General features: G+C 43.0%; 1 protein-coding gene across 6 annotated transcripts in view; it reads right to left on the reverse strand.

The window, feature by feature from the left end:
• Positions 1–26,095, reverse strand: part of USP6NL (USP6 N-terminal like) — a 177,608-nt gene that overhangs the window by 147,454 nt on the left and 4,059 nt on the right. For 5 of the 6 annotated variants that reach the window (XM_084809120.1, XM_084809124.1, XM_084809123.1 and 2 more), the window contains exon 2: positions 10,568–10,657. In XM_084809120.1, coding sequence (XP_084665246.1) covers positions 10,568–10,571 — 4 coding nt within the window. In that variant the 5' untranslated portion in view covers positions 10,572–10,657. Of the gene's footprint in view, positions 1–10,567; positions 10,658–18,147; positions 18,259–26,095 lie in introns of those variants that run through there. The other variant, XM_084809122.1, reaches the window with a different exon arrangement.

Here is a 26,095-nt window from a genome sequence, read left to right on the forward strand (position 1 = left end):
TGTATCTTTTATATTATATTACATATCTTGTTCTGTTCAAACCACATGGGATTACACTATTGTGAAGCAGGAAGTTATCTGTTCTCTTCCTCACGGGATCTACTACATAGTTTCATCAATACAGATTATGACTCTTCAGCTATTATAAACATGTGTGTGTTTGGGAGGTTCTTCTTCCTTCCCTTACTAGTAGACAAAGCAGCCATCAGCAAATAGGTACTTAGGACTATCTGACAACAGGGGCCCACAAATCCTCACACCATGCTCTATCCTTTTCCTCTCTGGCAAGGACTTCCAAAGCTCAGCGAGACATGGGTAAAAGCTGCCTCCTGTATTCCTCCTGAGCTTAGAACTCAGGAGAAAGAGGAGGGTACATTGCACTCACCACCCTTTTTCCTGAGCAGAGTAACCATGACAGTGAAAACCATCCACTGCCCTCCTCCTCCCAAGCTTGGAGCTCGTCTCTGACCTCATACCAGGGGACTGCAGAGGCAATCCAAGTGCTTCCAAAGCCCAGCCAATTATGAAGGAATAATCAAATTCTGGCATTGACTGATCTGCTACCATGCTGAGAAGAGAAATAACCTTTGGCCCATATTCCCTTACATTAAATAAGGAAACAGTAACAGATGCAGTGATGGACAAGTTACACAACTTTTTCTGCCCAGGAAGACTGAAATTGTTATAACAAAGTCACACAGGACTCAGTATAAAACCAACAGTAAAAACAGTATCTATTGTTATGCTCACCTCACTTCTGAGTAATGAGAAGTTTCGCAGTCTAGGGCAGAGGAATTTCACCTCTGTCATTAATTCACTAAGGGCACAATCCTATGCATGTTTAGAGAGAGAGGGAGAAAAGTCCTATAAATCCCAGCATTCCCTAGTCAGCTGAGCTCACTGGGGAATGCTGGGAGCTGTAGGACTTTTTCTGCCTAAATATGCATAGGATTGCTCCCTACGTGGCCTAAAGCAAACCACTCCGTCTCAGGAGCATCTGTAATATGTGCTGGGGGCAGGGGGGAGTGTGGCCAGAATGTTGTAACCTTACAATAAGATAATTATTGATGTACTGCCTTTTGTATCACCATTTCAGGGCAGTTTACAAAGCACATAATGTATGTGAAGTGCTTTGAACACCCAAAAGCGTTATATAAATGCTAAAACTTATCACCATCCTAAGAGGCCAAGGCTGCAGTCCTATGCACATTTATTTGGCAGCAGGTTATATCAACTTGTCAACAAATATGCATAGGATTGAACTGCACATGTTGTAACAAAATGCAGTACAAGGCGGAGGGAGCCCTCTAAAAATCAGTCAACACAGTAATTTCAAGGACTGCAAACCACTAATAACTTCCACATGCTGACACTGAAAAGCAAAGTAGTTCTGTCAGAAGTAAATGAATCATTGAAAAATTTGGATTCTTTTCACCTCAATCCAATTCAAACAGACAGCAAAGAAAGCAGGTTTGCTGCTCCCCTTATACATCAACATTCTTCAATTTCCTTTGGAAAAAAAGACATGAATGAGACAAAATTACCCACTTTCACATCACCCAGAAACATGAAGCTAACCACACAATTCCATCTGTCACAGTTAGTTAGCAAGATCAAATACTCCACTGCATGCAAATGTCTGACAATATTTAATCCAAGACATAACGGGACTTGGCTACCACAAGGAGGACATCAACCTTGTTTAACCACTGGAAGAAACTTAGATTCATTAGGCACACAGAGCAACAGACAGCAGTAATAAATTCTGCCTATTAAAGTGTGCATTTTACTTTATCCAATAAAACCCTGATGCATTAACAGACATATTATTGTCAAAAGGCTTCCGTTTAAATACATTGTCTACTAAGCTCTTAGTAGACAATGGAAGTTTCTCTTTCAACAGTAATTCAAATGCTACCATCAACTATATTAGACTATAAGGAAAGAAACAGATTGAAGGAAGTGGTGAAGAGTTATGAGTTTTATCTAACCTAAAAAGAACAGAAAAAGATATGGTTCCAGTTAATGTTCTGCAATAGACACAGATGCTGCAGCATCTGACCAGTATTCTGGAAGGGAGACAACTGAAAGGCTCATGTAAGGGCAGGATATACATATACATGCACACACACACACACTTTTAAAAATAGAAAAATATAAACCACAATAGCTAATGGACAGACTTGCACAATTCACAGCCACAGTGCAGCATTCAGGGTGCCCCCATACCACACTATTTGCATTACAAGGCACAGTATATCTCTCATCATTTCAATTAAGCTCTACTGATTTAATGTGTAAACTCAAGCATAGCACATGGTGTAAGGCTTCCTATATTTGATCCTCTGTCTCTTTCCCCACTACCACTACATCTAAATAAAGTGAGTTAAGACTATCACATATGAGTCGGTAATGCAACTCATGCAACAGACCTAAAGAGAAGGGAGAACTAAATTCAAATTCTTCACCAAAAATGCCAAGTTCCATAGTATGAATAGATTTTGCATGCTAAGGTATTCTTGGTTGCTTTGCATAATGTGTTCTGTTTTTTGTTGTTGTTTATTCATTCAGTCGCTTCCGACTCTTCGTGACTTCATGGACCAGCCCATGCCAGAGCTTCCTGTCAGCCATCGCCACCCCCAGCTCCCCCAAGGTTGAGTCCGTCACCTCCAGAATATCATCCATCCATCTTGCCCTTGGTCGGCCCCTCTTCCTTTTGCCTTCCACTTTCCCTAGCATCAGCATCTTCTCCAGGGTATCCTGTCTTCTCATGCTGTAGCCAAAGTACTTCAGTTTTGCCTTTAATATCCTCCCCTCAAGTGAGCAGTCTGGCTTTATATCCTGGAGTATGGACCGGTTTGATCTTCTTGCAGTCCAAGGCACTCTCAGAATTTTCCTCCAGCACCACAGTTCAAAAGCATCTATCTTCCTTCGCTCAGCCTTCCCTATGGTCCAGCTCTCACAGCCATAGGTTACTACAGGGAATACCACTGCTTTAACTATGCGGACCGTTGTTGTCAGTGTGATGTCTCTGCTCTTAACTATATATTGTATTTTAATACTTTAACTTCTGTAAACTGCCCAGAGAGCTTCGGCTATGGGGCAGTATAGAAATGTAACAAATAATAATAAATCTTGTGAAGTCACTGTACTGTTTTAGAGAAAAGCAACAAAATACACAGATATGTCCATAAGCCTTGAAGTTTCTAATGGCTGAATAGTACTTATCTATGGACTAAAATAGCGTTCCGTGCACCTCGGTGTTCAGTCATGTCGGCCACATGACCACGGAAGCGTCTTCGGACAGCGCTGGCTCTTCGGCTTAGAAACGGGGATGAGCACCACACCCTAGAGTCGGACACGACTGGTTGGGGATACCTTTACCTTTTTATGGACTACAACGCCTGGACTGCAGCTTTAACAGCTGCTTGCTTAACACAATACAGAAGAGTCTAACATGCACATATACAAGGACACCAAAAAAATCTTCACCTCTCATCCCTAACACTCTGCAAAGAAACTCCTTGTCTGAATACTGCTGATAGGCTAAGCAAGCTTTCAAAGGGGCCACTGAAACAGCAGACCAAAGTGACTGCATTCAACAAGTTTCTCATGCAGCAGCTTCAAGTACATTGTTCAAACAAAAGCACTTTGTTATAGACAGTCATGTATTACACCAGCAAGCTAGAAATCAAAGGGAAGCACTGATCATTCCCTAAATTTATTATAAGTATTTTATACTGCCCTTTAATCATAGTTCCAGGGTGGTTTAAAAAGAAGAAAGATTTACAAAAACAAAGAAACTAGAAGCCACAAAATCATAAAAGCTGCATAAAACAGATGTTTAGAAACAATTTTAATCCTGCTATATAACATTACTACTAATCAGATGTGCACATAATCAGATGTACAAGTCAATATCATCTCTAATCTACTACACGCTTTTCTGCTATTATTACTACTAGCCTGCCAAACCAACCTTTTCCTAAGGAGTCTAAGAGGGTTATCTCCTTCTATCTGGTAAGGTTAGTTGGGCCAGTCATTATCTCTCTGCCCAGGTTCACCCAGCAAGCTTTAGAAATATGAAAATTTAAACCCAGACCGCTGTGGTCGAAGCCAAACACTTGATCCAATACCACACACTCATTTAAAATATTGGGGGGGGGGGGCACAGACAAGCACATCATTTTGAACATCTTTAAATTCCTTTTATGCAGTTAGAGCTGCCACATTTTTATTATAGCTTTTAAAATAAGGAATTTTCAGTATGATTGCAACTGGCTAGTACAAGAAACTACACATACACATTCTAGTGAAGTATGGCTACATAATATAGGAGTATTTGCAAATGATAATTTAAACAGACATACAGACAGTAGCCTGGATTGTCTGAGCAAAGAAAGACCATTTAAAAAACACACTCCATGGCCAGAGCGAAATCCTGCTGGAATTACTTGCAAACATGGTACCAGTTGCCCTAAAATGTCCATCTGCTCTTCTAATCAATGTGGTTGTCTCCGAACAAAGAGGACATAAACTTAGGAACACTGAAAAGCCACAGAAAATAGTTAAGCAAAAATCAATTACTGTAACTAAAAATAGCTGCAAGACATTTCACATGGCCTTCCAATACAAGAGCAAGAGATAAGCATTTGAAGATTGAAAGTAACCGTGTGGCAATGAATTATTCAGCAAAGAAGGAGGAAATGTTCTATGCACTCTGCACAGCTCATGTATTGCTACACACACACACACAGACACACACACACACATATATATATATATGTGACTTTCAGTGTGTTTACCATGATCCCCATAATGAGCCAGGGAGTAACAACCATATATATATATATGCTCACTTGAGGGAAGGATATTAAAGGCAAAACTGAAGTACTTTGGCCACATCATGAGAAGACAGGACACCCTGGAGAAGATGCTGATGCTAGGGAAAGTGGAAGGCAAAAGGAAGAGGGGCTGACCAAGGGCAAGGTGGATGGATGATATTCTGGAGGTGACGGACTCGACCTTGGGGGAGCTGGGAGTGGGGACGGCCAACAGGAAGCTCTGGCGTGGGCTGGTCCATGAAGTCACGAAGAGTCGGAAGCGACTGACCGAATAAACAACAACAACAAGAGCTACCACATACTAAAGAATATACATGAAACTGCATATTTTCATTATCATATTCCTACCCATGTCACCTAAATGTACATTTTAAATTCTCTGGGTGGAGTTCCATTCATTTCTGCATTTTTATAGCACCCAGTACCCTAGGCACTAAATAATTGCTGAACAATCATAATAGCAGCAGGAATTCAGGTAGTTTTCCACATCAAATTAGTGCCTTACTTTTTTTTCAGATGGAGAGTTTCAACAGGATTTCATTTTCAAACTGGCATTTTCAAGTGGACCTGGAAACATACTGGCAGCCATCTGCAGCTGGTACAATATAAGTGTCACATGATCCAACCACCTGGCACCTACCAGTATTCGAATGACCACATTTTCTGCAAGTTGAAGTTTCTGAGGTGTCTTTAAAAGCAGGCCCACATAGAGTGCATTACAGTAATCCAACTTGGATGTCGCTACTAGAGAATGGATAACTGCAGCAACAACTGCAAATATGGGTGCAGCTGGCATACCAACCAAAGCTGGTAAAAAGCATTCCTCGCCACCTGAGCTTGCCCAGTTAGTAATGGGTCCAGGAGAACTTCCGAACTGTGTATTTGGTCCTTCAGGGGGAATGCAGGTCTGTTTAGGCCCGGTTGCAAGCCTCCATCCTGAGTAGTCACTTTCCCTATCCACAGTAACTCCCTCTTTCCAGGATAAAGTTCCAGCTTGTTCGCCCTCATCCATCTCTAAATCACCTCCAGGCACCAGCTCAAGAGTTCCACAACATCCTTGGGATGAATAGAGAGAGATAAGTGATAAAGCTGAGTGCCACCCACATATCGGTGACACCTCAGCACAAACCTATGAGGATTTTTTTTGAACAACTTCACTAGAAGGGTTTCCAATGAAACTGCCAGACAGATTAATATCAGGCCTAGCAGTTTTTCAGGTGCATGGGCCCCAGGAGATTTAAGGTTTTAAATATTAAAACCAGTACTCTGAGTTATGCCTAGAACCAAACTGGAACAATTGGTTAGTTTTCTAGGTGGGGAGGAAAGTAAAGTAAAAGGAATACATAGAGTTCTTAGTAGGTAGCAACAGGGGCCAGACCTATTGTACACCAATAGCTATTATCAACTACATTACACAGCAGTCTTGGATGCAATACTTCAGAATGGGGTCTTCTTTTTTTTGAAAGTATGAATCAAAGGTCTGAAAAGCCTAAGAAAACAACTCACATGGAACTAGGGGTGAAAGGTATAGCAGAGGCCATATGTGTCTTGATATAATACTGTCACAGAAGCAAGAGTCTGAAGGGACATGGAAGATAATGTAGTCCAGGGATAGCAAACGTGGTGCCCACAAGCACCAATGTGCCCCCAGACACCTTTCTTGGCGCCTGCCAGCATGGCTACCCCTTCGGGCTCAGATGCCACCTTGTACTCCGTCTTGAGGTCAGGTTACTTGTCCTTTTCCCTGCCTCCAATGGCAGCCATTGGTGGTGGTTCCCAGGACAGTTTCTCAAATTGCCAAATGTGTCCATGGGCCCAAAAAGGTTGCCTACCCAATCTAGTCCAAACCCCTGCTCAATGCAGGCTCTACAATGCAGGATGCAGCTACAGCATCTAGTGGTGTGGGTTTTCCAGAAAAGTTGGAATTGGAAAGTTTCCAGAAAATATTCCTAAACATTTTCCTATGCAAATTAGGGTAATTTGCATTGGAAAAATTTCTCATGCCTTAGAGAGTGATCTACTTAAGTATTTTTATGTACTTGTATTTAGTAAACTAAGCTAAACAAAAGTATGCCATGTTTATTTTTTGTCCCAATACATCACAAGTACTTGACCTGAAATATTTGAGGGGGGAAAATAAATCACACTTAATGTGATTTAAATATTATATTATGTAGATTTTTTATTGGAATACTTGCATGTACTTCCATTGCATTGTTTACATTTAAGAAAAGGTACTGAAAACAGTTGACACACTAATAAATCCTAGCAACCCAAAGAACTGTGCATGATATGCTGAGAACCACTCATGCGTAATTTTGAAATTGCTTAATATTGTATTTGCAACTGCCATCCACTGATTGTTACTAATATTAATCAACTTCTTTTCTGCCCCACATCACTGTCAGCATCCCTGCTAGATGGCCATCCAGCCTCTGCTTAAAGACTTTAAGGAAGGAGAGCCTACCACCTCCTGAAGTAGTCTGTTATACCACTGAATGGATCTCACTGTTAGGAAGTTTCTCCTAAGGTTTAGCCAAAATTTGCTTCCTTGTAATTTCCACCCATTGGTTCTAGCCCTGCCTTCTAGAGCAAAAGAGAATAAGTCTACTCCATCTTCTGCATGACAGCTTTCAGATATTAGAAAAAGGCTATCGTATCTCCTTTTACTCTTCTCCAGGCTAAATATCCCCAACTCTTTCAACTGTTCCTCAGACAAATGAGTTTGCAAACATGGTTTCCATTAGCTGTGGTTAACTGTTCCACCTACACCAAGAAAACCATGATTAACACAACTTCTGCAGCCCTCCAACTTCTCTGCCTGCAAGGTAACAAAAAGGCCCCATGGGTGTCACCACCAAGAGGAGGGATTAGTTCTGCAACCTGGATCATGGTTCTGAAGTACAATGGAACCACAGTTAGCCGGGGTTAGTACTAAGGATGTTTAAGTACTATCCCTGTGTGACTGACATGACTAGAAGCACGAGCTGCTGTTTACGACATGCAATGAAGTCCTGAACAACATGAAAGAATTCCAAGTTCAAGCTCTCAATGCTGGCAAAGGACAATACTTGTTCTTCTTATTCCCTTATTTTATACTGCTATCTTTAAAAAGACATTCATGAACAATGACAAGGCCAACACTGGAAACATCTTTGCTGCTGCATTATTCATCATTTGTCTAAATGTTTGCTGTTAATGCTTTCATTTACAGTCCAGTAAGTTATTAAAATTTTCAAGTGCTATATAACTACTCCACAAAGCACACTGCCAGATACTTTGTCACTGCAAAACAGTAATAACAACATATAAGTAGTTGACCTTTCCATGAAGGCCTACCAAGTTCCTGCACAATCTTAATATATTCTTTAAACAAAAAGTCACAGAGCAGGCTGAAATTTTATTCCATAGTAGAAAGTAAAAGCTTTGGAGTATTTTTGCTTTTGCCCCCCCACCCCCGATGAACAGTGCCTCCTATTCTGCTCTTCCTTGAAAATACAGGGTGTTTCAAAAAGATGGCCCCGATTTGAAATCGCTGTATCTCTGCAACCACGAACCACCCATAAATGAAACTCTTACCACTTGAAAGGGTGGGTTTCAAATGATTACCGCTAGATGCCTCTCTCAACACACAAACAGCCCCTAGTCTCAGTCATTCGCAAGATGGCGACCCCGCAACACACAGCGTTTTGCATTCTGCAGTTCAGTAAGACTGAATTCGCAATTGCGGTGCGGCGTGCGTTTCAACAGCGTTTTGGCATTCATCCGCCAATGCCAAAGAGCATTCGTCGTTGGTACCAACAATTTGAGGAAACAGGCTGTTTATGTAAGGGGAAGCGCACAGGGCAACCACGCACTTCAGAGGAAAATGTGAGAAGAATTCAAGAGTGTTTTCAGCATAGCCCGCGCAAGTCCACTCGTCATGCCAGCCGAGAACTTGCGATCTCTCATACGACTGTCTGGCATGTGTTAAGGTGACGTTTAATCATGAGGCTTGATAAACTTGATAACTCATTAAACCGTTTGGTGTAATTGTAACATGTTGCCATCGTGAAATATACTGCTTAGAAATTGGGTCCATCATTTTGAAACACCCTGTAGCTTGTGGTTTATGCCAAGGGAGATGCCCTGTTTGGCCGCTTTGTTTTACTTTTGCATGCAGCAACCAGCATATGAGCCATGATTGTTGTAATTTCATTTGGATGTCAAAGATTATCTTTCTTTTGACAGAGCAGCCATGCTTCCAACTCTAAGAGTAAATGAGACAGAGACTCCCCTCCGTTATTTATCAACCCAACCACTCTCCTATTGAGGCTGGATGCAAATGTAACCTGCTTCATCCAATTAAAGATCTTCCATCCCACAGGAACTGCATTCATAGCAAGATGTAATGCAGCCCTCTTTAGCTAGTGTGCCAAGCAGATAAAGAAACAACCACACACCCCAAAAGACACACACACACACACACACACACACACCATGCATGCTCCAAACAGCCTACTCCAAACAGCCATCACTTGCAGGGTGCCACAGTTTGGCCCACAAGAGATGGTATATGGTTGCCAGATGAAATCGTGGACCAGACAAAGACAAGAGAAATTATCGAGGAATGGCAATGAAAAGACAGCATGCAGTAAATGCGTTATAGCCAGGCAAATTGACTTCACACCACAACATTCTTTCTGGTGGGATGACTCTATGGTGCAGCTCATTCCCATGTAAGACCCTCCTTCCCAGGAAGTGCAACAGTGCTGGCAAGGGGAGGAACTGCAGCATGGACTCCTCCCACCTAATTGCAGATTTCTCATATACCCGAGTGGCAAGGAAAGCCGACACACTACAGCAACTCCTATGCCACTAAACATAATACTGGAAAGGTTCCCTATGACTCTGATGGTTTTCAGAACCATAGCAACGGACTCAGTCAGCTGACTACTGGTGTGCAAGTACAAGAGATATGTACTTCAGTGAAATGATACTACATGTGAAACACAAAAGCCAGCAATATCTACATACAAATTACTCCAAGCTAGCAAGAGATTCTTTAACATATAAGACGCACTTTCAGAAATGTCTTCCAGAAAGAAAGCAACATTTTTTCCAAAACCAGAAAAAGAGTCAGAGCCCAAGGATGGGAAACTTATTAATTCAAGCATTTATAAACCACTCCATCATCCAAAAATGGATTTCAAGGCAGTATACATAAGAATTTAAATTCATTACAATATTAAATGCTAAACAGTTCAATAAAATTGAGAGGAATAAAACTATGCAACCAGCTGAAAATACAACAATCTAAAATTTCCAGGCAAATAAAAAGGTTTTAACTTGATAGCGAAAGGAATACAATGTCAGTGCCAGACATGCCTCCTTTGAGAGGGCATTCCAAAGTCAGGATGCCATCACAAAGGAAGGGGAGTACACATTCAGTACTCAACTGGAAATGGATACCCTTACATGCTTCTGTTTATCTCTGCACTCATGAGGACTAGAAATTACATTTTTGCACAGCACCCATTCACTTCACTGGAGCTTGTGCAGGAGAACATCTCAGTGGATTATGCCCCTATTCAAACCAACCTCCAGATTCGTTTACACATTGTTGTGACAGATAAACTTTCAAATGCAACAGCAAAAGCATAGGTTTGCTTTTAACAGCTAGAAAAACTTAATATGCTGTTTTCCTCAGGCCTCAAGCATTCTCCAAAAAGAGATTTACTCACTCATGACTGGTAGCCTCCTTGCATATAGTCCCAGACAGGTATTAAACTATGGTGTCTTGTCCAAGAAGATCTCTCAGAAGTATACATGTCCTAGCCAAAGTGGGGGGAAAACAAGGAAAGAAATATTAGTCAAAGAATATACCTATGTCATTGAATGAAGTACTTTTAAAAACAACTTTAACTCTTGTATGGACCCTCAAAAAATTGTGTGTGTGTGGGGGGGGTAGTTCTTAAGAAGTAATCACTCCCTTAGGAATCAAATATATGTATTACTCTTAATACACTATAGACAACATATTTTTAGAGTTACTATATTAAGAAGGGGGAAAGCATCAGCAGTAAATGTAAGTCTTAAGTATAATCTTAGCAAATAACACTTTGGCATTCCCACATTCCTCCCAGGCTGAACCACGAGAGGGCTGCTTTTCTTCTCCCCCCCAGAGATATTTCAGACCCTTTGCCTAATTTTTCAGATACAAAACTATATCCATTTTTATATTTAAAGAGAAACAAAGCAGTATTCAACTCAAAACACTCAGTAAGAAGCAAATGAAGGAGAGGTGAACCTCAAGCTTGGACCCAAGTAATTTTATTCATAAAATGTAAATTCACAAGATGCAACTGTCACCTGGTGCCAAGTTTTCCTGAAGGCCATTTTCCCTATTTTGGGGTGGGGCAGGGGAGAGGACACATGTTACTTACATAAAGTCTGTCACAGCTTTAAGGACAGCAGAAGCCAGAATACCTGGGCTGGGCTGAGTACCATTGCCATTTTGTTCCCTAGTCCAACCTCTCATCCCTTTCTGCCACTTGAAGCCACTGCGGAAAGGAAGAGAGCAGCTGTGGCAAACTTCCATCTGAGACAAAAGAGAAGCCCTGTGGCCTATAACCATCAGTTCTGAGGGGAGAAGGTGGCTATTGCGGGTGGAGCAGGATACAAAAGAGAATTGGCATTCATCTCTGGGAGATCCTTCAGCAAAAGGGGGTAATCATCAAAATTTACTGATGTTTTATGTAAACCATTTCATGAAAGGCATCTGAAAAGTGGCATAAAAGAAAGAGCCAGTGTGGTCTAGTGGCTAGGGGGTTGAACTGGGACTTGAGAGATCTGGGTTCTAGTCCCCACTTGGTTATGGAGCTCACCGGATGCCTTTGGGCCAGTCACCAACTGTCAGCCTAACCTACCTCACAGGGCAGTTGTGAGGATAAAATGGAGAGGAGAAGGAGGACTATGCAAGCTACCTTGAGTTCCTTGCAAGAGGCAAAAAGGTGGGATATAAATGCAACAACAACAAGTATCTAAAATTAATTTTAAAATATCCAGTGCTTTTCCACACAAAAACCCAACCATTTTTCCATAGGGGCATACACTATGCCCTTCTCTAAGTAAGCAACCATGCAGCCCACTGGAGCTGGTCTTTCAGCAGAGCGGATGGAACAGCCCTGATTCCCAGCTCACACTCTGCTGCAGCCTCCAATGGAAATGGGTTAGCCCCTTCTTGAGCTGCATTTCACTTATCTTCTTTATAATCTTTTTTGCTTTGGCAAGAAGCAAACCTCCTCCTGTCCTTCCCTGTTCTGGCCTATGAGTGCCAAGGATGATCAACAAGCATTTGGTACATATTTTAAATGTTATTAGGTTTTATTTTGTTAATTACTGGTTAACAGATGTCAACTCAGGCTTCTTGTACTGAGGCTGTTACTGTATGGAACTGACTTTTGGTCTCCTTCTCCATGCCCTCAGCCCTCCCACCCTAATTAGATTTTTGGCTACAGGCCTACATCTTTCTCTCCCACACAAACAAAAGGGGGCAAGTCTAAAATAATAGTAATGAAAAATGTGCCTAGCAATAGCTTACGTAACAGCCATCAAAAGCAATATGCAGATCCTAATAAGAATATGACAGCTAAGTAGGGTATGATCATTCTCTAGTCATTTGTTAATAATCCAATCTTCCTGTAACCAGATAACTACCAAGATTAACAGCGGGGGGATCCCAGCTGCTTTTGCATTTGTCTCTCTCAGTCACTAAGATTGGTTGCCATGTTTGCACCAAGGCGTGCTGCCTGCATTTATGACTTCACATCAGAGAGATGCAGGCAAAGCTTGTATGAGGAACATTATTACAGTTTGTGAAAATGTAATGCCTACACATTATCCCACAGAGTACCATCACAAGGAAAGGGGAAGCAGCCAACTAAGCAGCTACATCTAGATTGGACAACTGCAATAGACTCAGCATGGGACTAGCTTTTGAAGAGTCTTTGGAAACTCCAATTGGTCCAAAATGCAGCAGCAAGCATGCTGGTGGGTGTTCGCTCATTGGATCATACTACAGTTGCCCTGCAAGGGTTGCACTGCTTATCAGTTTTGCTTCCAGGATTATTGAAATCATTGGTGATTGCCTTTAAAGCCCTAAATGGCTTCAGTCCAGGCTAACCTAGGGACTGTTGATCCTCATACTAGCCTGCCCTTGCCTTAAAACAGGGCTGGGGAATCTCAGGCCCAAGAGCCAAATTCGGCCATCCTGGGTCCCAAGAGGGCCATGCCCCCTTCCCTGGCCACGCCCCCTCCCTCATTCTAAAAGCTTGAAATGCCTGTCCTAAGGCTCAGTTACTGACAGGAAGAGCTTTAAGCTACAATATCCTTTTCCTGGGCAAAGTCTTTGAGCTGACAAGATCCAGGCATTCTTGGATGAGACTGATTTTCTAGATCCATTTCAGACAGTGTTCAGGTATACTTGCCCTTTGTGCCCTGACCAATGTACACATGAGGACCTTATGACACCGCGACAGAACGCAATTAATGTTGCTAGTTTGGGGGCAAGATTTGTCTAATTTTTATATATTTTAACTTCTATATTTTATATTTTAAATGTTGTGTTATAGTATGTTTTTTAATTGTGATGCTTCTGACACGAATAAATAATAAATAGTGTTCAGGTCTGGTGGTTGCCCTCTGTGATGACCTGTGTTTGGAGAGAGACAGGGGGAGTGTCCCGGTTGATCCTCCTTATTCTCTCAGCAGTGTTCAATACCATCAACCATGGTATCCTTCTGAACCAGCTGTTCGAGTTGGGAGCACTGCTTTGCAACGGTTCTATTCCTACTTGGATTATCATTTCCAGAGAGTAGTGCTTGGGGGGTTATTGCCTGGCTCCATGGATCCTCCAGTGTGGGGTTCCACAAGGGTCGATTCTATCCGCCATATTGTTTAACAACTACATGAAGCCAATTGTTGTGGGCTGCTTTTATGATGCTCATTCTAGGCTGTGAGCGGGGGTACATTTTGTGTATTTGTGGATAAACACTTCCCATCTTGTATTGTTTTTAGATTATATTTTTACGGTATTTATTTTTATTTGAATTATTGTACTGACTATGGTTTATATTGATTCCCCCCACCTGTGGTTATATTAATCATAAATTTCTATAATTAGAAATCACTGCTTTTTGCAGTGGGAAGTGACATATCAATGTAATTATCAATAACTACAATATGCTTGTATGTTTTATATTTTTGGCCCCACCCACCACTGAAATGCAGCCTGAGAGCATCTCCAAAATTGAATTTGGCCTTTGGAGTTCCCCATCCCTACCCTAAGATCTGACAAAGAAGCCCTTCACTATGCCCTGACTATGATGGTGGCCTAGCAAATGGGTATGAGAGAAAGGGACTTCTCTGTGGCCACACCTAAACTGTAGAATTATTTGGCCCAGAAAGCTCGGTTGGCCCCTTATGGCATTTTGCAGTATAGCACAGATTGGACAGATACGTTTTTATCTGATGCCTATGTTTTATCTGCTGCATTTGTCTTTGTTTTTATTATAATGCGTGTGGGGTGTGTGGGATTTTATTGTATTTTAGGATGGTTTTAATTTTTGCCAGACACCCTGAGTGTAGTAGAAGCACCAGAAGGGCAGGATACACATTTTCATATGTATGTATAAATAAATAAAAACAGCACTTAGCGACTATAAGTTCAGCAAAGAGTGGAAGAGGCTCCCACTTGCTTCACCCCACAGCTGCACACACATATGGTATGATGAGGAACAGAGCCCTGCTTGCCCCAGGAGTAGGTAAGATTTGGATGAAGTTAAAGTCACCTGGCAGAAGCTTTAGCTACACATTTGAGAGCAGCATCTAGCGTACACAAAAAGCAGCCCTGCTGGGATCCATCTAGACCAACAACCTGTCTCACACAGTGGGTATACAGATGCTTCCAGGAAGCCCAGAAAATAGGGCATGAAGGCAATTGCCTCCTCCACTTTTGTTCTCTACTATCTGGTACTCAGTAGCATACTGCCTCTGAACATGAAGGTTCCATTACCTATGATGCTAAATGACCACTGATGAGAGTATGAATCTGTCTGATGCCCTTTTGTAGACATCTAAGGGCGTAATCCTATGCAAGTGTCAGAGCCTAGCTTCAGCACTGCAGTGGGCCTTGTAGTGTATAGCTAAGAGCTGATTAGAAGTAGCCTGGAAGGGCTTGGGCCTATTCAGCCTCTGGAATGTCAGAATCTGTGTGAGCTTATCTCTGTCAGTGATAACGGGGAGCCACTCTACTCCCTGTCCACCTGCTGGTTTGGCCTTGGTAGGCAGGGAGGCTGGAAGCTGTCCATGACAAGCTGACAGAGGTGGGGTGGAGTTTGCAGAAGAGTTGCCCAGGTTGAAGTGCCAATGCTAGAGGGCTAAACAGTGACACCCTGTTTAAACAGAGGCCTTGCTGAAAGGCCAAAAGCCCTTGTCTATCAAGGGGTCAGGAGGAGGTGTCTTACAGTCACACTTTCCCCTTTTAAGCTGATGCAAAGGTGAGGAACCTTTGCTAGGAATAGCTCATCTTCATTGCCTGAAACCCTCCCTATTTAGATTCACCATCATCTGAGCCTCTGGAGATACTCTGCACATGGACTCTTTTGAATTGGAACTTTGGATTGCTAAGGACTTGCCTTCCTCACAGAGAGGAAGGCCAAGATCTCTTCTCGATCATCCCAGAGTGTAGGGCATGGAATAATGGGCTCAAGTTACAGGAAGCCAGATTCCGGCTGAACATCAGGAAAAACTTCCTGACTGTTAGAGCAATACGACAATGGAACCAATTACCTAGGAAGGTAGTGGGCTCTCCCACACTGGAGGCATTCAAGTTAAGGCTGGACAGCCATCTGTCAGGGATGCTCTCACTTGGATTCCTGCATTGAGCAGGGGGTTGGACTCCATAGCCTTGTAGGCCCCTTCCAACCCTACTATTCAATGATTCTATGAAAGTACCGTGATGTTTTTCATAGGCTTTGAACTCTTGTTTGCTGTGGATTGCCTGTCTTCCTTGTCATCAGCCCAGAGTGCCATCAGGCTGAGTTTGATCTTGATTGTTGGACTTCTCTCTGTCTAGATTTATGCAGCGTGGAGTTACCAAGGTGCAAACTACAGCATGGAATTCTTTGCTTGCGTGGGTTTACCTCTGGATTTGATAGGCCTGGACCATATAGGCTGGAGTTCCCAATGAAAGACTAACTCTCTGCAGGTGTGGTTTTGTTTAGGCCTTTCTAGAATCTCATTTGATTGCCTGGGAAGGATCATTCCAAGAATCATTCCCATTCCTTGTCCAGGGTTTAGAACCAGGATTGCCTGGGTTAGATACACCAGGAGTCCTGGGTCCCTTCCCTTATGTTCAGAGCCGAAGAGATGGCAACAGGGAAACCATATTGATAAGGATCCCAGTCACAGTGGTAGTGTTTAGCTTTTGACTGTTCTAGAATTACTTCAAGCCTATAGCTACTGACCATCAGCTATATGATTTCAAAAGAATGTAACCATTAAGCTTTCGCCATGGGATTTCCTACAATAAAGAAGTCTCACTGATTTGGGTGTCCGGTGTCAGATTGCCTCAGTGTGTGTGCTTGAGAGACTGAGAAACATGACTGCATCCTTAGACAGAAAAAAAAGTCATGCAGCTCCCAGTATTCCCCACCCAGCCTGGCTAAGGAATGCTGGGAGAAGTAGGACTTTTTTCTGTCTAAGTACATTTAGGATTGTGCCCGAAGCCACTTTTATAGACACTGAAGCCAGTGGCCATCACCAGATCTTGTGGCAGCAAACCCCATACACTATACATTGAGTGAAGTAGTTCCTTTCATCTCTCCTGAATTTACTTCAAAATTATTTCATTAAGGAACCCCAATTTCTAGCACTACAGCAGAGAAAGAAAAGGTTCACTTTATCTACTTTATCCATACTATCCATAATTTCATAAACCTATCATGCCCCCCTTAATTCTTTTTCTGAACTAAAATGCTTTTTTCTCATTTGTGTTTAAGAGCAGCATAGTTGGCCTTTATCCAACTATTCAAATACTGCAAAGTACAAAATGCTGGAGAGAGGAAAGGAGCTTTATAGAAGAATGCTGGTATCAAGATAATTGTGGCAAGCCAGCCACCACCATGCACTATGATGCCTGTTCATGCCCAACATCCAAAAGTGGAAAACATTATTAGCAGTGAGGTACAGACAGTTTGAAAGTTGAGCCATGTAAAGCTCTTGGGGCCACCACTGCCCCAATGAGAGCAATGACACCAGTTGCAGTGATAACTTCAACTCAAGCCCAGCACAGGCGTTGAACCTGGAGCCAGAGGGATGTCAAGTGGAGACTCAGCAACCTGGTTTGGACAGCGAGATAAGCCACCATGGGTGAATTCACCCAAGGGGGCTCCATGCCACATGGTGGCCACTATTTTGCTTATGCAAGCCACCGGCGGGGGGGGGGGGTGGCTTGCATATGCATGGCTTGTCATGTCATGCAAACCCAGCAAGGGTGGGTTGTCGGCATGGTTAACAATCCACCCACAACCCATGGGCTGTTTTAGTATTGTGAGTAGTTTGTTAACCACACCAGCAACCCGTCACTGGGTTTGCATGACATGACAAGTGGCACATCTCTGCCGTGGCTTGCATAGGCAAAATAGCGTCCAGTAGATATCACAGAGCCCTGTGGGTGAACTAACCCATGGTGGCTTGTTGTAATGTGCGAACAGGCAGCCTATGCACTGTAAACCACCATGTCAAGACAAAGAACTACTAACCAGCCTGACGTAGCAAGAAACTAAAGCAAGTCATATGACCCACTATAAAAGTTTCCAAGGCAAGCTTGCATCCCAGCTTGAGTAAAAAGGGGGCTCTGGTGATGCTCTTGGTCTTTGCCACAAACCTGTCTGACTTTACTTCAGTTCTGTCCTGTGCTCACCTCACCACACTCAGCCTTGCAACAGGGCTTAACATTCAGAACCAAAATAAAGCACACACTCTCCTAGCTAGAAAGGGTCTTCTGACCAAATACTCTGACTTCTCACTGTTGAGGGCCACTCACTCAAAAGGCTTTGGCGGCCCAGCAACAAGAGCTGACTGAAATTTCCAAATTCAGCATTCTATAAGCCAAGAAACATCCACTAATTTCATTTTCTTCAATAAACTGACCAGAAATCCACCATCTGTGCTAACCTAGCCAGCTAATTCCATGCAGTCTCTCTCCTCCCCAATTCCTGAAGACTTGAGAAGGATGAGAAACATAAATTATTCAACTTACTTAAAATGTGACTGAACTTGACATCTGCAGATCCAAAGCGAATCCAAGAAAGAAAGCTGGAAAGCCACTGGATTTTTCTGCAAAAGCCTGCTGGTTGGTCTGTTACAAACCCTAGCAAGTAAACAGCTACTGTCATCAAAACACGGTAAATCCAAGGGGGGAGTGCTTTAAAAAGAGAACATCAAAGAATAGCTTATGCCAATGGTGGCCAGCCAGTAGCCCCCAAAGGAATGTCATCTGCACGGTTCCCCACCATATTTTAGTCAAGACACAGTAGAACCCCCCCTCCCCCACATTTTATTCACAAGAAAAAACATCCTCAAGTTGCAAAAGAAAGATTCTGAGCTTCAGTGATATATCTCTATCTGGAACTTCCCTGGGGTGATTCCAGAGCTGAAGGAGGGAAAAGCAAGTAACAGAGGCGAGAAGATGCAGCAGGAGCCAATTAATTTTAATTCATCACCATGACAATGGAGATGTAGCCCCTCGTGTTGCAAACAGCACACCAGCCCTGTTCCCGGGTGATGGATGCATTCCCTAGTCTCACAGTATACAGTAGTCATGAGGGATATGTGAAGAAAGCAGAAAGCATGTGTCGCCGGGGGTGGGGGGAGAGCATTTAATGATTAGAGGTGAGGAAGTCAAAGGAGGTTTCTCTGGAGCTCAGCTGGGTGCCTAGAAGTAGAGCCCAGGGAGAGGAGGAAAGCAAGTTCTGCTAAACGCCCTGCCCACTCCAAAGCCCAGGAGAAACTCTGAGCCAAGAACCCTATGCTCTCTGTTGAATCCTCCCACCACCTCCTATGGATTTTATATGCAACAAGCAAATGTCCATACTTGTACACAACACTCTTCCCTACTTCTGAAACTGTCAAGCCCCAATTATTAAATGGTGCCCACATGATTATGGAAGCTGGCCGTTAGTGAAGGGTTCCGTTTGTGCAGCAAAATATACTTGCAGCCGTTGGCCCACTGTCTGGAGAATAAAGCGCTGCCCTGAATAAGACAAAAGTTGACTATTTGGGGCTTATGCTATCATATGTAGCATAGAGGGAACAAATGTTTCTGGTGTGGCAGTCAAATGGGAAAAAATGAAAAACGTATTAATTCTGTGACTGATCACGAAGCTACCACAACTCAGCACACTGCCTAATCAAAGATAAAATGCTTTAAATGATTCACTTGATTACAACAGTGATCTTTTGACTTGACCAATGTCATCCTCTGAAGGCAACTTTCACTGCTCCAAACTATTTACTATGCTAATTACAGTCATTACATGATTGGCTCACAGCAGCAACATGTCACTAGCACTATTAACCCGTTTCCTAAGGGATGGATCTCAAAGCAGCTTGGTAAAAATTTTGCATGCACCTGCAGCTAGCCTGTAACATGCAAGCTGGATGCACATCACATTTTCACCACATGTGTAACATGAAAACTTAAGTTGCCAAACATGTTCAACTGTGGCTCCTGGAAGCAGGTGTCCATGGTACAACTCATAGCTGCCTCACATGTTTGGGCATTGGTTCTCACCTGTGCTCTGGATAACACTGGTGTCCCTGGGAAGCATATCAGGAATGCCTCAATGAGAAGATCAAGAATTACAAACATCCCTGAAAATCAGCTTTCCTGTTCCACTACTGATCTTTCTCTGCAACATGCACCTGCAGGATAAAGTTGAAAGCGCTTCCTAGAACATGCCCAATTCATACATAGTGACAGCGAGGCCCAACAGGCCAGGTTAGTACTCTGCATAAAGCTAGTGAATACCTAGAAAAGCCCCCAAACCCTCTGCAACATTTTGAGTTTCAGTGGCAGACATTCAGGGGTTTCTTGGCGGACAAAGAATGTTCCCTTGAGACAGGAGGTTCACTACTACTACTGTAGTGAAGCAGCCCTAAAACCAGGGCTTTAAACACACACTTCAAACCTTGCAAAATACATTTACATATGCAGACAAAATTTGTATGCACATAAACTTCCAAGAGCAGTATTTTATCAACTGGGAGCCACTCATGTTCTGAACAGCATTTTGTCTTTGAGAATAACCATGTGTATTTATCTTGGGTGCACCATTTATCAATTTACAGTGCAATCCTACTCAGAAGTAAGCCCCACTGAGTTCAATGAGGCTTATTCCTAGATATGTGGGTAACAGATTACAGCCTCAGTAAGGTGAAAACAAAATGAGTGTCTATAGTTAGAACACTGGATTTAAAATTCCTGGGTTCAAATCCCACCTCAGCCATAAACTAAAACCTGTCTGTGCTCCATCAGTAAGACTAAAAGAAAAGGTATGGATATATGACTGTAATGACACAAATAAGAAAATACTTAATACATTAAAAGTGCTAGAAGTGAAGTCCATGAAAACCGAATCTTTTAACCCCCTCCAAGTGTTTCTTTTGCCACCATTCAGACAATATTTAGTCCAACACATTGAGAGAATTCAGCTGGGACAGCCCCATTCCCCAACTCCTTGAAGTCTACTTAAAAGTCCACGATCTGAGAGGAAGGCTAGAGAAGAGCAGCCACAGATGAGGCAGCTCAGCTCCTGAGAGAATTCTATTTTGTTGTGTTGGGCGCGGGGCATCTTATTTCTTGTTTTTCCATTTTAAATACTTCCAACCTTGAGCGCGTTGGAAGAAAGATGGCATATAAATGTTGTAACATAGTATCTTCCTGAGTGTTCCCAAGTCCAGGAGATAGGGTCACTGCCTGTTCTGGATGGGGTTGCACTCCCTTTGAAAGATCAGGTCTGTAGTTTGGAGGTACTCTTGGATCCATCAATGCTACTGGAAGGCCAAGTGACCCTGGTGGCTCAGAGTGCCTTTTACCAGCTTTGGCTGATTCACCAACTACAGCCTCTCCTGGAAAGGGATAGCTTGGCCACGGTGCTGCAAGCACTAGTAACTTCAAGACTGGATTACTGCAATGCGCTCTATGTGCAGCTGTCCTTAAGGCTGCTCCAGAAGCTGGAGCTAGTGCAGAACACAGCAGCTCACCTGTTGTCAGGAGCTCCCCTTTCCATCATGTAACTCCTTTGCTGAGGGAACTGCGCTGGCTGCCTATTCGCTACCAGGCCAGGCTTAAGGTTTTAGTACTAGTGTACAAAGCCCTAAACACCTTGGGACCAGGACACCTGAGAGAGCACCTTCACCCTTACCAACCTGCCCAGTCACTGAGGTCATCAGAGGGCTTGCTCCTGGTAGTTCCACGTGGACCTATGGCCCGATAGGAGTCCATCGGAAGAGCCTTCAGCGTGGCAGTCCCCTTTTTTGGAATTCCCTGCCCCTGGAAATCAGGCAGGCACCATCACTGCGTTGTTTCCGGTGCCTCCTGAAAACAGCACCATTCCAGGAGGCATTCCTTAATTGACCAGTTACGGTTTTTATTGGCATTGCATTTTTTAAAGAAGTATATTTTTAATGTGGTGTTTTAATCTTTTTATTATTTTACTATACGATCTCTTGCGTTCACCACTCCAAAATCTGTTCTAGATATGGAGCGGTATATAAACATTGTAAATAAATAAATAAATAGTTTTGCGGGGGATTCTTTCCCACTACCACCGCAATTCAAGACTTCTGCAAACCTACACTGCAGCTTTCTCTGTCCTATAGGCAAACAGCTCAAGCATCTTAAGTGGCCCCATAAGTGTCCAGGTATTGCACACAATAGTTATTGTGTTGCCCCTTCATGGATCACTGCCTTGTTGTGGCGAAGGGGCTTGCGTAACTCAGTGAAGCCATAAGCTATGCCATGCAGGGCCACCCAAGACGGACAGGTCATGGCAGAGAGTTCTGACAAAATGTGGTCCGCTGGAGAAGGAAATGGCAACCCACTCCAGTATTCTTGCCAAGAAAACCCCATGGAACGTATCACAAGGCTAAAAGAGATGACGCCGGAAGATGAGCTCCTCAGGTCGGAAGGTGTCCAATATACTACTGGGGAAGAGCAGAGGGTATTCCCAAGTAGCACCAGAAAGAGTGAAGCGGCTGGGCCAAAGCCGAAAGGACACTCAGCTCTGGATGTGTCTGGTGGTGAAAAGAAAGAGCGATGCTGTAAAGAACAATATTGTTTAGGAACCTGGAATGTCAGATCAATGAATCAAGGTAAGCTGGAGGTGGTCAAACATGAGATGGCAAGATTGAACATCGACATCTTGGGAATCAGCGAACTAAAATGGACACGCATGGGCAAATTTAATTCAGGTGACCATCATATCTACTACTGTGGGCAAGAATCCCTTAGAAGAAACGGAGTAGCACTCATAGTCAACATAAGGGTGGGAAAAGCAGTACTGGGGTACAATCTGAAAAATGATAGAATGATCTCAGTATGAATCCAAGGCAAACCATTCAACATCACAGTAATTCAAGTCTATGCCCCAACCACTGAGGCCGAAGAAGCTGAGGTTGATCGGTTCTATGAAGACCTACAACACCTTCTAGAACTAACACCAAAAAAAGATGTCCTCTTCATCATAGGGGATTGGAATGCTAAAGTAGGAAGTCAAGAAATCAGGCAGGAATGGCCTTGGTGTACAAAATGAAGCAGGACAAAAGCTAATAGAGTTTTGCCAAGAGAACACGCTGATCATAGCAAACACGCTTTTCCAACAGCACAAGAGACGACTCTACACATGGACATCACCAGATGGTCAATATCGAAATCAGATTGATTATGTCCTTTGCAGCCAAAGATGGAGAAGCTCCATACAGTCAGTAAAAACAAGACCTGGAGCTGACTGTGGCTCAGATCATGAGCTGCTTCTTGCAAAATTTCGGCTTAAATTGAAGAACGTCGGGAAAACCACTAAACCATTCAGGTATGACCTAATCATATCCCTTATGAATATACAGTGGAGGTGAGGAATAGATATCAGGGATTAGACCTGATAGACAGAGTGCCTGAGGAACTATGGACGGAGGTCCGTAACATTGTTCAGGAGGCAGCAACGAAATCCATCCCAAAGAAAAAGAAATGAAAGAAAGCAAAGTGGCTGTCTGATGAGGCTTTACCAGTAGCTGAGGAAAGAAGGGAAGCGAAAAGCAAGGGAGAAAGGGGAAGATATAGCCAACTGAATGCAGAGTTCCAGAGAATAGCAAGGAGAGACAAGAAGGCCGTCTTAAATGAACAATGCAAAGAAATCGAGGAAAATAACAGAATGGGAAAGACTAGAGATCTCTTCAAGAAAATTGGAGATCTCAAGGGAACGTTTTGTGCAAAGACGGGCATGATAAAGGACAAAGAAGGCAGGGACCTAACAGAAGCAGATGAGATTAAGAAGAGGTGGAAAGAATACAAAGAAGAACTATACAGGAAAGATCTGAATGTCCCTGATAGCCATGATAGTGCGGTCACTGAACTTGAGCCGGACATCCTCGAGAGTGAAGTCAAGTGGGCCTTAGGAAGCATTACTAACAACAAAGCTAGCGGAGATGACAGTATTCCAGCTGAGCTATTTAAAATCCTAAAAGATGATGCTGTTAAAGTGCTGCATTCAATATGCCAACAAATTTGGAACACTCAACAGTGGCCACAAGACTGGAAAAGGTCAGTTTACATTCCAATTCCAAAGAAGAGCAATGCCAAAGAGTGTTCAAGCTACCGTAAATTGCGCTCATTTCACATGCCAGCAAGGTGATGCTCAAAATCCTACAAGCTAGGCTTCAGCAGTATGCGAACCGAGAACTACCAGAAGTACAAGCTGAGTTTTGAAGAGGCAGAGGAACTAGAGATCAAATCGCCAACATTCGCTGCATCATGGAGAAAGCAAGAGAATTCCAGAAAAACGTCTATTTCTGCTTCATTGACTACGCTAAAGCCTTTGATTGTGTGGATCACAACAAACTGTGGCAAATTCTTAAAGTGATGGGAGTACCAGACCACCTTACCTGTCTCCTGAGAAACCTGTACGAGGGTCAAGAAGCAACAGTAAGAACCAGACATGGAACAACCGAGTGGTTCAAAATTGGGAAAGGAGTACAAGGCTGCATATTGTCACCCTGCTTATTTAACTTATATGCGGAGTACATCATGAGACATGCCGGGCTGGATGAATCAGAGGTCGGAATTAAGATTGCTGGGAGAATTATCAACAACCTCCGATACGCAGACGATACCACCCTAATGGCAGAAAGCGAAGAGGATCTCAAGAGCCTCTTGTTGAGGGTGAAAGAGGAGAGTGCAAAAGCTGGTTTGAAACTCAACATTCAAAAAACGAAGATCATGTCATCTGGCCCCATCACTTCCTGACATATAGAAGGGGAAGACCTGGAAGCAGTGACAGATTTTACTTTCTTGGGCTCCAAGATCACCGCAGACGGTGACTGTAGCCATGAAATTAAAAGACGCTTGCTCCTTGGGAGGAAAGCTATGGCAAACCTAGACAGCATAGTGAGAAGCAGAGACATCACCTTGCCGACAAAGCTCCGTCTAATCAAAGCTATGGTTTTCCCAGTAGTAATGTATGGCTGTGAGAGCTGGACTATAAGGAAGGCTGAGCGCCGAAGAATTGATGCTTTCGAACTGTGGTGCTGGAGAAGACTCTTACGAGTCCCCTGGACTGCAAGGAGGTCAAATCAGTCCATCCTAAAGGAAATCAACCCTGAGTGCTCATTGGAAGGACAGATACTGAAGCTGAAGCTCCAATATTTTGGCCACCTAATGCGAAGAGAAAACTCTCTGGAAAAGACCCTGATGCTGGGAAAGACTGAAGGCAAAAGGAGAAGGAGACGGCAGAGGATGAGATGGCTAGATAGCATCACCGATGCAATGAATATGAACTTGAGCACGCTCCGGGAGACAGCGCAGGACAGGAAGGCCTGGCGTGCTATGGTCCATGGGGTCACGAAGAGTCGGACACGACTGAACGACTGAACAACAACATTGCACACAACTGCAGTGTTATTAACTGACAATGTGCAAGCAGCTAACAGTGTATCTTAGGGAGTGCATTCACCCATATATTATATGTGTGCATGTATACATTGATTATTAAGACTGGAAGGAGGATTTATCTTAATTCTGCCTCTGCTTGAGGTTAAATATATACATTTCTATATAAAAGGGTCTTTTCTGTTGTAGCACTGCACCTACACATGCTGCACCCCACCCCAGGCCAACCTCCTATAACAGATTTGGGTGTCAAGTGAACAGGTTCCTATTGCACCAAGCTTTGAGCTTTTTACTCTGCAGCACTTTTGACAAAAGCTTTTCAACAACATTTTGACAAAAGCTGTTCAACATTGTAAATATTGGCACTGTGCTTTTATAGCTGACTCTTATTATTGGCTGTACATTGCGTATCTTCTATTTTACTACTAGTGATGCGATATGATGCTTTTAAGTTGTTACATGCCTTGAGAGTGTGTGTTTGTGGAAAGGCACAGGGGAACTTGTTGAAAACAAAAGAGTAATGTGCTTATTTCTTCCCTGGAAGCATTTGTGTACCTCTGTTTTTTGTTGTTTTTTAATGAAAATAGGTTGGTAATTATGACGGGCTTTTAGTGAAAAAATATGGACTCCAATAAGACAACATTAGTGTCATAAGCAGTCAGAGACCTGCCACCAGAAATTAACGGATAGGTTTCAAAGTTGGTTTACTTGACAAAGACAGTTATTCAGCAGCACTGTCAAGCTTCAAAAACCAAACTGTGACTGACATATATAGCCGATGTTTCTCCACAGTGCAGGCAGCTATGGCAAGCTCATACAGCAACACCTACCTAAGGCCACATTAAACTATCAGCAGAATAAAGCAGTGAGTTCAAGGAGTGTAATTCTTTCCCAGAGTTACAGAACTTCCTGAATACTCTTACACTAAAAATCTCCCAGCATTTTGAAAACTGGCATGTTGGAGACAAGGGTTTAGCCACAGCCAGTGTTGGCACCTGGCATCTTTGGGCAGCTGTCAAGGCCCCAGGATGACCCACCACTGACA

The sequence above is a fragment of the Heloderma suspectum genome, chromosome 7 (genome assembly GCF_057233095.1).
Source record: "Heloderma suspectum isolate Gila_16-S chromosome 7, 16-S_ref, whole genome shotgun sequence".
Taxonomy (NCBI): domain Eukaryota; kingdom Metazoa; phylum Chordata; class Lepidosauria; order Squamata; family Helodermatidae; genus Heloderma; species Heloderma suspectum.